Source organism: Podarcis melisellensis, assembly GCF_964234715.1.
Source record: "Podarcis melisellensis genome assembly, chromosome: 9".
In the NCBI taxonomy this organism is placed as follows: Eukaryota; Metazoa; Chordata; class Lepidosauria; order Squamata; family Lacertidae; genus Podarcis; species Podarcis melisellensis.
In genome coordinates this window covers 38,346,735-38,360,639 of record NC_138541.1, presented here as the reverse complement: position 1 = coordinate 38,360,639, position 13,905 = coordinate 38,346,735, and the positions used below count along the sequence as shown (strand labels likewise).

Here is a 13,905-nt window from a genome sequence, read left to right as displayed (position 1 = left end):
GTTTACTCTTATATATGAATGCATATATAAAAGAAGTCCCTCTCTCTCACACACATGTATACTGAAATCTTCACATAATTATAAATCAGATTTTAATTGGGCCAGATCTTCAAGTCCATGGCACCTCTAAAAGTGTACAGTTTCATAGCTCGGCCACAAATTGTTGTCACACATTATGCTCCTGCATCGTAGTAAAGCTGACTCTGTACTTGGTGGGGAGATGGCAAACTGAAGAGTCAGATAAATGTATATGCATGTATTTGTTTATTCATAGATGTTTTTACACCAATCTCCAGCTAAACTGCTTTTCAGCTAAAAAGGCTCCCAGAGAAGCTTAAAGATTAAAAAAAGCAAGTCAGTCTCTTCCCTCGGGCTACCAATCTAAAAACACAACACAAAAAGGGGGGAAAGGAATGGAGGAGGAGGAAGGAAAAAACAAACAACTCAGGCGCCAGTTCCTAACACACAGTTCTTATAGCAACCAGCTATGTGACAAATGAGGGAGAAGACCTGAAATTTCTGTTCTCTCAGAGGAGCGGATAGAATAGCCCTGCTTCCCTCCTTGCCCTCTGTTGCAGCCTGATGGAATGGCTGCTGCTAGATGACTATGTAATATAAGGAGTGGATACAGCCCTCTCAGGAAGAACAGCTGTGGGAAGGAAACCTAGGCTCTGGAAAAAGGAATAGTCATCAAAAAACTGGAATATTAAAGAGAAGGATATTTACCATTTTTTCATCTTTATGCACATGATGCAAGTAATGGATGTGATTGTCAAATATTTGTGTAATTAGTATGCTTTGTGAAAAAAATGTATATTCTAAGGTTGTGTTGGCTTCCCAGCAAATTTCTTCAATAGGTGTACCAAGTACATATCTGTCAACGTTTCCCTGTTTTAAAGGGAAATTCCCTTATTCCGAATAGGATTCCTTGCAAGAAAAGGGAAAAGTTGACAGCTATGACCAAGTAGCTTGACACTTGTTTGCAGAGGGTGTTTGCAGTACACAGGCACACCTTATAACAGACTCACAGATTTAAAAATGCCTTATGCATATAAAATGAATGCACAAAGAATTAATCACTACAACATGAAGTCATTGTTTTTGAACTAGCTGTACAATTGTGGATGGGGACTGTATTAGGGCTTGAAAAAGGAAACTGTGGCCCCAGCCTGTGCTTCGGGGGGAAAGCCCTCTGTCTGACTTCTTCCTGTTCTAAAACAAACCTTTTGGCATTCTTCCCTTCACCCCCAAAATCAATAAGAATAAATGGACAGTTCTCCCCATGGAATGATGCAGGAAGTGGAGTCCCCAGGGATCTTTACTGTGCTTTATAATTTGTTCATGAGTTATCTAGAGTTAGGGATCAGCAGTCAGGTAGCAAAGTTTGCTGATGATATCAAATTGTTCTAGGTGGTTAAAAGAAAATGGGATTATGAGGTGCTTCTCTCCACACTGAGCGAATGGGCAGTAAAATGGGAAATGCAATTCAGTATAAGCAAGTGTAAAGTGATGCAAATTAGGGCAAAATAATCCTAAAATATGATGCGGGTGGCACTGTGGTCTAAACCACAGAGCCTAGGGCTTGCCAATCAGAAGGTCGGCAGTTCGAATCCCCACGACAGGGTGAGCTCTCATTGCTTGGTCCCAGCTCCTGCTAACCTAGCAGTTTGAAAGCATGTCAAGTGCAAGTAGATAAATAGGTACCACTCCGGCAGGAGCGAAGGAGGAAGGTAAATGGTGTTTCCATGCGCAGCTCTGGTTCACCAGAAGTAGCTTAGTCATGCTGGCCATGTGACCCAGAAGCTGTCTGCAGACAAACACTGGCTCCCTCGGCCAGTAAAGCGAGATGAGCGCCACAACCCCAGAGTCATCTGTGACTGGATTTAATAGTCAGGGGTCCCTTTACCTTTTAATCCTAAAATATATTATGGAGCTGGAATATGTTCAGAAAAGGACAACTAAAAAGAACAAGGGTGTGGAGCAAGTGCCCTTTGAGGAAAGATTACAACATTTGGGGCTTTTAATTTAGGAAAAACCAAGTGAATAAGGTGGGGAGTCATTCTGTGGTATGGAGAAAGTGGATATGTTTTTCTCTCTCTTTCATAATACTAGAATTCAGGGCAGTTCAAAGAAGGTAAACATGGGAACATTCCAGGCAGAAAAAAGAAAGTACTTCTTCAGGCAGCACATGTAGTAATGACCATCAACTTGGATGGCTATAAACGTGGACCAAGGCTATCAATAGTGTCTAGTCACTGTAGCTATGGTCTAGCCGCTGTGGGAGGCATTATGCCTCTGACTACCAGTTCCTGGGAATCCCAAGCATGGAAGTGCTCTTGTTCTCAGGCCCTGCTTATGAGATTCCAATAGGTGCCTTGTTGGTCACTGTGAGAACAGGATGCTGGACTAGATAGGCCTTTCACCTGATCTAGCTGGGGGACTTTTCTTCATATCACAGCTGCATAGTTGATTCAGATTGAATAGTCTTGCACTACACGTGTATGGGTGCTGCACGCAGAAGGCACTTAAAGTACAAGCAATGTACGTACTGGTAAAATTTTTATAATTAGGCTGCTTAAATTTTCACCACAGAATCTTCCAGAACTAGTGTGTCAATTCTGTTGCGCCAAAAAGGGGATGCCTCTGTCTTCCTTGTTCATTTTGATTACATGTGTTCTTGCCTACAAGATGTGTGAAGTTTGAAGTTTGATGCTGAGTATTTATACCCATGGGGATGGAAGTTAAATGAAGTTTAAAAGGTGAAAACTAAAGACATGAATAGCTGGGTTGTGAATCACCTTTTTCCAGGATTGATGGCAAATCATCCAAAGAGTTGGAAGCTGTAGGTAGCAATAAGAAGTGATCTGTCTTTTCTTCTTGCTAGGCATGTACTCTAGTAAATCTTTCTAGAGAACCAGTCAGGCCTTATTTATCTTTGTTTTCACATCACTTGAAAAGATACTGCAGGTTCAATATTTTGCAAATAAGGTCTATACGTAATGGCTTAAATAGAGTTAAGTTTGCTTAAATTCATTGAAATCAATGGGATTAAGTCTGCCTATCTGTTCATTGGATTGAGGCCAAATGTGCTTACCCTGGTACCTATTAATAAATACTGTCTTGACTACCTGAAAGGTTCTATGTAAATTAGTTTGACAGCATGGAAATTTATTTTTCTCATAATTATATGTTGGTTCTGCATTCAACTGCATAGTCTCTAAAGGCTTCAGTAAAAGAATTGTGTGAAGCTTACAAAATGTTTTACACCATGAAACACTCTATTTCCATTAAGATGGTCTAGAGATGGGTAGCCTCTACTTTATTTATGGCCACAGCTTGATAAATGGCTGAGGTTTTAGTTAGTATTCTCCATCTCTATCTGCATGAAAGCACAACACATTTCAGTTCACGAGATAGAAGAGAACGCTTTATCTCATGATGCCCTCTAATACCTCGATGTTATTTCATCTAGATTTATGTTCAAAGAAAAGCCTTATTGGAACTTGAGCACTTTTATCTTTCAATTTAAAATCAAGTGCATAATACATTGCTAACAGAGGGCAGGCAGACCATTTATTTCTCTTGTAGTTAAGATCCAGATAGAATTTTATTTTGTTTTCAGTTGCTGAAATCAGTGGGGGAAAAGGAAGGATGCTTAGAGTTTAAAATTCTGAAACCCTTCATAGTATATTGCTTCAAACTTATAAAAGACAGCCTTGTGGTTTTTTTGTGGGGTTTTTGTTGTTGAACTTACCAGATATTAAAAAAAACAGTTTCCCAAACCTTTAAATATAAGCATTCATCATTAAAATACACAATAAACGAATAATTTAATGAGGGGACTTGGGTTGAGAGATCAAAGGAATGCCTGTGTAAATAAATGTGTCTTCAAAAAGTGTTACCATAACATAATTTTACAAGTGTAAATGACTATGAAATCCCCCTACCATGCACCTTGCAATAGTGAAGTTTGGAAGTACAGGAATCTGCTTTGGGCAAAACAAATTCAGTCAAAACCATGATTGTGGCAGTGCTCCAATATTTCTGTAATTTTAGCAGCTGTTTGTCTTGGAAATTAATTACAATTAAAGTGTGATTCTCCATAGACAAGAATTTGTTCCACAAATAATCATTTCTTCTAACACGATGACGTTTTGTGATTGATTTTAGTAGTACCAGGCTGAATAGCAGCTTTGCCATCTAATTTCTGGAATTAACACTTTTGATAATTCATACAATTCATAAGTCATATAGCATTTAGTATTCATTGCAAAAGGGTGGGGTTTTTTTATCCTTACCAAAACCAAATCAGTTGCCTGCCTCTCTTGTCACCTTCTGTCAAGGTGTTCTTTGCTTATGTTGCTGGATATTGGGGTGATATAAACCATGCATTATGGGATACATAGTGCTGCTGATGTACAGTATTAGGATGAGTGAGTCATTTAAAGCACAACGTGCATAGGAAGGAAAGGACCTCCTCTCTCCCTCACCATTTATTCTTGCTTGGGCTCAAAATACCACCCAGTGGGAGAACAATGTCTGGGGAAATAGATCCCCACACAGGAGACACAAAGCAAAGAAGGGACAAGAGTAGAGAAGGTTCAAGGGCAAGAGAAAAAGGGACTACAAGGACTATGCTAGCGTTTCCTTTTGCAGCTCTACCACAGGAATCCTCTGTTTCATCCAAGCCCATAGCCCAGGAGCCCTAGAGAGGCACCCTGCCCCTGGGTGAGGTCAGTCCCACCCACCAAGATATGAGACATCAACTTTCCATCAGCCCTGGGCTTCATACCCAGCTAGGGTGCCAGGACACATACAATAGGTTGGGCTTTCCAGATATGGACAGCAATAGGGAGGAAGCATGGAGCAGCCTACCTGCTGGTGTGTGTGGCATTAATTCACCTGGGAGCTTTCATTGACATACTGACTTTGCAGCTGATTTGGAGGATCCATCCACAACCTCCCTAATAATTATTTTTTTGGGGGGGGTAGGCAGAACCACCTTCACATAGGTTCCTCACCTAGTCTGTGTATATGTGAGGAAAGGAGATGGCTGGAGCCTGGAGCAGTAAACTCCTAAACTGCTCAATGACTGTTTAAAGAAGATAGTCCTATTTACATCATTTTTGGCAGACTTTTTGTTTGGCTTGCATCCACCTTAATGCCAGGAGTATGACAGCAAACACCCTGGAAGGGTGGAATATTTGGCTAAGGAACTGAGGGGTGAACCTAGTGTCCCAGGCCAGGTTGAGCAGCTCCAAGTTTGACGTGGGGTAGCTGTTTGGGGAGCCTTTGGAGGTGATCTTGGTGGAGACCAAGGTCAAGAAGAAGGCCCTCCCAATGGCTAAGAAGGATGAAATGAGGCATCCTAAGGGCTTGAGGAAGAGCATGTCTATGTGCACCATACTGAGGTGCCTTACAGAGTATAGGCTTACAAGGCACTGGAGAAGTCACCCCGATTGAGCATCACCACCCACTTTCTTTGGCATTCAGCTGCTTATGTGGCCCTTAGGGAAAGCTGCATATTCCTAGATATGTGCAAGGCTCCAATGTGGGCAGCAGTCTGCACTATAAAATCAGTGTTTCTGCCTAAGTGAATGCACACTTCGGCAGAAAGGTGAAGTTCCTGAGTTAAGACATCTCTCATTCTCAGGATTGTTTCCCTGAGTTGGCACTGCTCACCTACATCCTGAAGGTACATAATGTTATTTGGGATTCCCTGTCAGTTGGAAAACAGAAATTCTTGCAGTAAATTGGTATTCTGGAGGGCATTCCTCCCTCCCTGGGTCCCAGGGACTTTGGGATGGGATAGTTCCTTACAGCTTCTGCTGCTGCACATGTAGAAGAGGTCATTTGAGGATCTTGTAGTTTCTGTTCCAATTCCTAACCCCACTTTGGCCATCCTTTCTTGGTCTCAGCTCCCAAACTGGGGGATGGTCCTCCCCCGCAAATGAGGCTGTTCTAGCCAAAGTAGGTGCCCAGGGGGTGCTTTCTCACCCACACACAAATTGTGTGTATCCTGTCCTGTCTCTAGGTAGTGTTTTGACAGTGCCTTCCATCTCCAGGGGGGCAGCATCGCAAAGGTGCTTCATGTTCTCTGCCACCCCTTGAGAACAGCAATTCACAGTGAGAATTCCCATTTTCTCCATTTGAACTTTGAAAGGATTATGTTTTGCAGTCAGTTGGCACAAACTCTTCTTCTTCTTCTTCTTCTTCTTCTTCTTCTTCTTCTTCTTCTTCTTCTTCTTCTTCTTCTTCTTCTTCTTCTTCACCCCACCCATCTGTGTTTCCCTAGCCACTCTGGGTGGCTTACAGTACATATAAAAACATTGTAAAAACATTGTAGAGTAGTACACATGTTCTACTACTCTAGCATCTCGTCATCCCCTTAGGCACTTCTGATACTTTCAGATATGCCTAAGGTAACATTTTGAGAAGGTTTATTGGATGATAATCATAACTGAATCTGTTACGAGCATAATTAATAGTCTCAACTTCTAGAGCTGTCAGTCAGACACTTTCTTCAGCAGCACAAAACTCACACTCATGACCAGGCATAAGCAAACATTTTACCTGCATGATGTATTTAACCTCCAGCCCAGGAAACACGAGATGTTTTTCTTTTGAACAGGCATCTTGTGAAATGAGCTCCAGACTAGTCTCCTGTTTTCATTACAACATGTGGTTTATTAAGGCTACTGCACTGTACTTTCTGTCTGGTTTTCTGTTTTGCAAAATTGCGCTTCACACAGATAGAGTTTTACCTTATGCAACAGTTCTAGCTTAGGCATTGCAGCAGCAATATGTTTTTGGATTGTACTGACTTCTGTGAAATACTAGCTTTGGTCATACAATTTTGGGTTGTTCTCAGAAGTTTTGCATGATTCAAAGTAAATAGCAGCCTAATCTATGCACTTCATGACTAGTCTGCATTTTTTTGTTGCCCATTCTCATAAATACCTTTTCTCCCTACACAACTGTAGCCATTGTCCCTTTCCTGTACTTTTATAAGTAAAACCAATTCCACAAGAAGCTAATATTGCAATGCTCTACCATGTAGTCACTGATACATTTGCAGACTGTTTTTATATCCTTGTTCACCCACACTGTATAAGTGTTGTTGTTGTTGTAAAAGAAGTGTGTGTCTTCCTGTGAAAGAGAAGAATTATTGATAATTCCTAAATCTGAAACCTGAATCTGTGCAAATCAGAAATAAATATATTGTAGTGCCCCATCTTTAGAATACTCTACCCAACAAGGCATCTGGTTCCAACTCCTGTGTCGTTTTGGTGTAAGAAAAGGGCCTTTAAAAAAAAAATCCAAGGCCTTCTAAATATTGCTTGACTTCATTTTGACTCTGTTTCTGTTGTGTTTTTATACTGTTTTAATATATTTTAATTTGTCGCCGAAATGTTGGGGTGTGCTTCTTCTATTGCTCTGAATTATTTATGAGCACCATGAGAGTGGTAAAGTTGAATGTATTGGGGTATGAATACGTAAATAAATATAAAATATTGGCTAAGCATAGAAGTGACGAACCAGTTCGCTTGCTACCACCTCTTTTATTTCCCTAGCTCCCCAACCTGTTATGGATAGTACCCAATCCCTTTCCATCTCTGGCAAGTGTCTGTCCACTACTTTCCTTCCAGATTAAAAATCCTTTCTCTTCCTAGAAGTGACTGAGTCCCATTTACTTGCCAATGCAAGCTCTTGTGTCTCATGCTGGTTTGTACTTTCTGTTTTATCGAGCAATGTGTTGGTCCTGAACATTTAGCTGCAAGCAAAGATAGAAGGCATAGATATGAGAGACAGGTGGAGTTGTGCTGATGCTGTCTGTTGCCTGACCATCATTTCATAGCAAGCACATGACACTGAGAAACTCTAGAAGAAGTTGGCAGTAATTCACAGTCCTTCACAATATCTTTTTCATTCTGAATATCTAATCTAACCTTTTTGTAAAACTTAATACCTCTGTTAGAAAAACATATAACCACAGATCTAGCACAACAGAGGAAAGCACTCATATATTTTATCTGTTTTTATTTTTATGCACAATCATCAGGTTTAATTTTGTCTCATTTACCATATTTTTTGTTCTATAGGACACACTTTCCCCCCTCCAAAAATTAAGGGGAAATATGTGTGTATCCTATGGAGTGAATGCAGGCTCCTTGGCTTCAGCGATAACAACACGAAGCCTCCCTCTGCGCTGCAGAGGCTTCGCATTGCTTTCGCTGAAGCCTGGAGAGCAAGAGGGGTCAGTGCGCACCGACCCCTCTCGCTCTCCAGGCTTCAGGGATAGCCTTCTGAAGCCTTCGGAGCGTAGCGCGAGTTCCCGCTGCACTCCGGAGGCTTCAGGTTCCTTTTGCCGGAGGCTTCATCAGAGAGGGAGAGCTGCGCACGCTCCTTCAGCCAAGCGGGAGGAGAAATGGAAGGGGCTCCGTTTCTCCTGTTGCCTCGCTGAAGTAGCGCTGAGCAGAGAGAGGGAGAATTTTATTTCTTGTTCTCCCCCTCTAAAACAAGGTGCGTCCTATAGAGCGAAAAATACGGTAATTGTCCAAATAGAATTGAGGTTGGGTGTCTTCCTGTGGTGGCAAATGCAGTAAAAGGGTATGGAGGCTGTTTCATGAAATACTGTCCAGCTTCTGTTGAAACTGATTTGCTTATTTTCATAAGAACACTTGACCTGCTACTGAATTCATGATATTCCCTTTCATGGTTCAACATTTAATAAATTTTATCCAGTGAAAGTGTTTATTTTTAATGTTATACTATTCTAGAAATGATTCTGTGTCCAGGGACAGGTTTTCTTCCTAATGCAGATGTCCTAAAACACATCCTGTGTGTCGGTGTCATTATACATTAACTAATTAAGGCAAACGTGAGCTATCATCTAGTGAGGCAGGATGGGGGACTGAAGATGGTGAATTTTCCAGAAATGTTCATGTCTCGCTGCATGGTTGCATCTACTTTTACTTACTTTTGACATAGCTGCTTCACATGTTGCAATTACAGCCAGAAAAAACAGCATTGTTTAATTTAATCAAAAGTGCAGAAAGATGAATGGATGGCATGAATAATTTACAATCTTTGCATAATACTGCAGTGCAGAGAACTGGAAGGATTGATGGCCAAAGCAGTTAACAAATTTTAGAAGCCTCCATTAGCTTTTCATTGTCATATGTTTGTGGCACTGGATACAATAAGGTTTGCAAGAGATCTCAGTCTAAGGAACTAATTACTTGTGCCGATTGCCATACTGATGAATAGACTCTCATTGTATCATTCCCCTGAAAATGAGGAGCAGTTTGTGATTCACGACTCTATCCTACTTGATATTTGATAGTAATTTTAACAGATAAATGAAGGAAGGCAGAATGATGAAGTGGCTATCCATGCTCCATGACTATCAAATGCATACACATAGCCAGCTGCGTTCTGCCTTTTTTTGTAATCGCTAATGGAGAATTTTAAGTTATTAATCACGCTTTGAGCAAATGTAGCTTTTTCTTATGCATATAACTATGCTTTTATAAATAAGCTCCTCAATTCTGTGTATGTTTAAAAATAGAAAAAATGCAATGCAGAGCATTCAGTTAAGATGGATTCAAATAAGACCTGAATTGAATTTATTAATGAAAATTCACATTTTGCATGTATTATTTTTTGTACAATGCGTTATTATCGAATGTGGACTTTAAAAAGAATTAATGGCTCTAACTGTGTAGTAGGCTTGTAGCTCTTCTTTTAGATAGCTAGATTCACTCTAACAAAAAATATTTTCTCTTTCTGGAGTCTAAATAATTAAAGAAGAGGAATACAGATATTGTGTGTCCAATCATTTGTAATCTATAAATTAATTAGACCTATTAATTTGTCAGAGTTGTCAGATATACAATGATTATTAGCTCATGAAAAGAAATGAAATTATAGTTTGTAGTGTTGGTTTGCCATTCTTGGAGGAGCCATTCTTGAAGGAGCCATTCTTTTATAAATAAAATTCTAATTTTGTAATTGGAGCATGCAGATGTTGGCTGTAGATCTCTAGTGTTATTCCTGTAGGCTTTATTACTTTACATATAATACAGTGCATTTGCATATATAGGTATGAACATGCACCTGAATTTGCTGTTTTTGCAGTTTTTAATGGTTAATATACAGTTTTACAGCACACTCGCTCATGATCACATAACAAGATAGGAACTGGCATTTATATATAGCCATATTAAAACGATCTATGCATATTTGAATAATACAGTGTGGAAAATAACAAGTGTGATAGAACCTTTTTCTAAATGTAAATTTTAAAAAGTATACCTTCGATATTGTGACCATAACATGCAGTTCTTAATTAAATGGAAACATGCAGCTACATAAAACAGAAATCCAATCAGATTTGTTTGAAAATAGATTGCTGTTTTACTCTCCTGGAATGGTTTATTTAAAAACAGGAAATGGAAACGAAATGTATTTTCTTGTGTTGTTCTAAGCCTCAGGGGCTAAAAGTAATGAATATTTTAAGAGATTATTTTAATTAAATTCCTGCACATCTAAACAGAGTAATATTTTATTATCACATGCATAATCATGTAACAGAAGTATTCATTAAAGTTAACACTTTCTTGACCAAGAATTTGTGGTATGATTTACTGACCTTGTGCAAAAAGGCACAAATTAGGAAGAAAAATGAAGGGGGACAGACTTTGATTAATATAGGTAATGCTATACCATATTTATAATAGCCTGTTCCCTATTCTGGTTTATAAATGCAGTCACTGAGAAAGGTGCCCTGCTGAGGCTGAAATGAGGCTGAAATCGGAGCACATGCCACTAGAGTGTGGGGAAACTGATCACACTGTCAGCAATTCATTTCAAAATGATGTATTTAGTGCTCATTTCACCTTCCAAGGGGGGGGGGGAGGGAAAGGAGTTCCTCAGACTGGAAGGTGATATTGTTATTTTCAAGGACATACCTAAGTTTTAAGATTGCAGAAAAGGGCTTAGGGTGCTTTTTTGAAAAAGAAAAAGAGCAAACAAGGAAAGCTTTATGCAGAAATTCAGTGCTACCATGCTGTTTGATAATTGCTAACATATGTGGTTCCTCTGTTTCATTGTAGTCGTCCTCGTGAGTTCTGGCGCCTTGACTACTGGGAAGATGACTTGCGGCGCCGGCGACGATTTGTGCGTAACCCCCTTGGATCGACACATCCTGAAGCGACGTTAAAAACAGCCATAGACCATGGTCAGTGTAAAATCTGCTTCTTGACAATAGCAGCAGGTACAGTGCATGGCAATGGAGCTTCAAGCTCCAGTCATCTGAGAGGAGGTGAAAAACTCTCACATTCAGAGGTCCCTTAAGTTTCTTTCCCTGACCTGTGCATTTCAAGACCTAATTATATCTTAATGGCATCTCCCTGTACGAATCCTTTGCATAGGAGGCTGAACTTAGCAGTGATTTGAGACAAAGGTAGAAGATTCCTTTATTCCCTTCGTATGGTTTTGTGACAAATTGCCTTACATGAACTGTAGCAGTATGAGCAAGGCATATTTTCCCTTTGAAAAAATCCCCACTGATTATTTTAATTAATGTCAGCAGAATATGAAGACTGTGTACAGAGCTTACTATATTTTCAGGAACCCTGTTTAATTCGCCTACATGTTAGCTCATTTTGTCTTAATTGAAGTAATGCAAACCAGAGAACATGTATTCTCCAAATCAGAAATACATTAGAAGAATATATACTATGTTTAAAGGTAGTTATTTATCTGTAATTATTTTAAAACTCAGTATTACCATGTGTTATGCTTTCCTATAAAAATGAGCCAAATCAAATATTGAAAATTAGTTTAAAACTGAGATTTAATCTTTCTTATTACAAATACTTTGGAAGTGAATATTGGCGCAGGGGGCAAGTTACCAAACTCTCATTGAATAGTTCTTTCCCATTTTCCAATTTAACTCACATTTTCTATTTATATTATTTTAATGGTAATTTCTATTTGAAATTATGTTAGTGCTGTATGGGTGTCTAGGAAGGCAACATAATTTGGAAAGTTTGTTCTGGGCCCAAGCATCTTAACCTCTTGCACTAATGTCTTCAAATATGTCAGTAACTATAATGCCAAATATGACGTAAGTCCTTTGAAATAAATGACCAAATAGGGAAGAGTCAATAATGTGATCTAATCACAATGGTCTTAGATCCTCTTATCTTCTGCTAAAGAAGAAAGGGAGAAATGAGATGTTGAATTAATTAGGCTTCTTCTGCTTTGAAACTGCTTGTATATTTTGTTCTACTGTACACTAAAGCCTTCAAGAGTGCAAATTGTCTTTGTTTCTATATACTTAGCTTTAGTAAAGCTTGATACTTTAGTAAAGCTGATACGCCTTCTCATATTTGCAATAATTAACTGCCAACATTTAATTTCAACTTTTCTAATGTGGCTCAGTTGCACACTTTATGAAATACTTTAACCATTCATATTAAAGAACAATTAATATTTTAGTCATTTTTTAATATTCATTTGTCTCCTTATTGTTAAAAGCAATGCAGTGTGCAATATTATAGTAATAATAATCCAACTGAATAATAGTTCTGAAGAATGCAGAAATTGTTTTTCAGACAGTCTTAAAAACTAAAATTTCACTACTGTTTGTCATAGTCACATGTGACAATCACTCTTACATTGCATACATTGGGAATGTACTAAGTTCTGTAGAATGGTACAGGTGACAAAAATAATGTACTGTACAATCTGTCATTTCTCACTGTAGTTATTGTAGAAAATGGCCAACCATATGCACCAGTTATAATACAGTCCAATAAGTGAATTGCTTCAAAGGGAGTTGAGTGAGTATAATAAGTACCAGCCCTGTGATAGGTCTTCTGATCTCATTTGCCATCATCAAGATTAAACATAGCTTTTTGAATCAGAGAAAGTAAAGAACACTATTAAGGCAACTATTTCTTTATTTGGACCTGTCTAATTCTTGGGGCTCAGTGTAAGTAGCAAAAAGCAAATATTTTAAAAAATACAATAAAATAAAACGAAGCAGCTGAGATCTAACAAACTGTTTAACTGAGTTCAAGGCTTGTGTGCACTTAGTAAGGTAAAGGTAAAGGGACCCCTGACCATTAGGTCCAGTTGTGGCCGACTCTGGGGCTGCGGCGCTCATGTCGCTTTATTGGCCGAGGGAACTGGCATACAGCTTCTGGGTCATGTGGCCAGCATGACTAAGCCGCTTCTGGCGAACCAGAGCAGCACACGGAAATGCTGTTTACATTCCCGCTGGAGCAGTTCCTATTTATCTACTTGCACTTTGACGTGCTTTCAAACTGCTAGGTTGACAGGAGCAGGGACCGAGCAACGGGAGCTCACCCTGTTGCAAGGATGCGAACCGCTGACCTTCTGAACGGCAAGCCCTAGGCTCTGTGGTCTAACCCACAGCGCCACCTGTTTCCTTGTGTGCACTTAGTAGGAAACCCTAATTTCCTTTATAACAGTAGATGTCAATTCTTTTGAGATTCAAAAGAACCACAAACACAAGGAACTGTAAATGGTGGCTTGAAAGTCTAAATAATAAGGTTGCCCCATAGTTAAAGAAAGCTTAGTTGTTTCATTATGAGTTATAGTTGATAATATTTATTGGATTATTGATTACATTTGCCTATGAATAAAACATTGGGTGGGTTCTAATCTGGCTTGTGCACTGGGACTTCTCCTTCCCCTACTCCCAAATCTGTTCTGTAGGGTTAGGGGAACTGTGGAGCAAATTTAGAGGGGCATGTGGGTTCTGGAGGGCAGAGGAGAGAAACTAGAAATTCCATTGTACTAGTGGATTTCTGTTGTACAACTGGGCAGTCATTAGTTAGTTGCCAATTAGTTACTGAAGCGTGAAGGATA

General features: G+C 39.4%; 1 protein-coding gene across 1 annotated transcript in view; it reads left to right on the top strand.

The window, feature by feature from the left end:
• LRBA (LPS responsive beige-like anchor protein) overlaps positions 1 to 13,905 on the top strand; it is a 363,867-nt gene that overhangs the window by 176,661 nt on the left and 173,301 nt on the right. Inside the window, 1 exon segment of the mRNA XM_081926283.1 lies at positions 11,118 to 11,242. Within this exon segment, the coding sequence (XP_081782409.1) occupies positions 11,118 to 11,242 (125 nt within the window).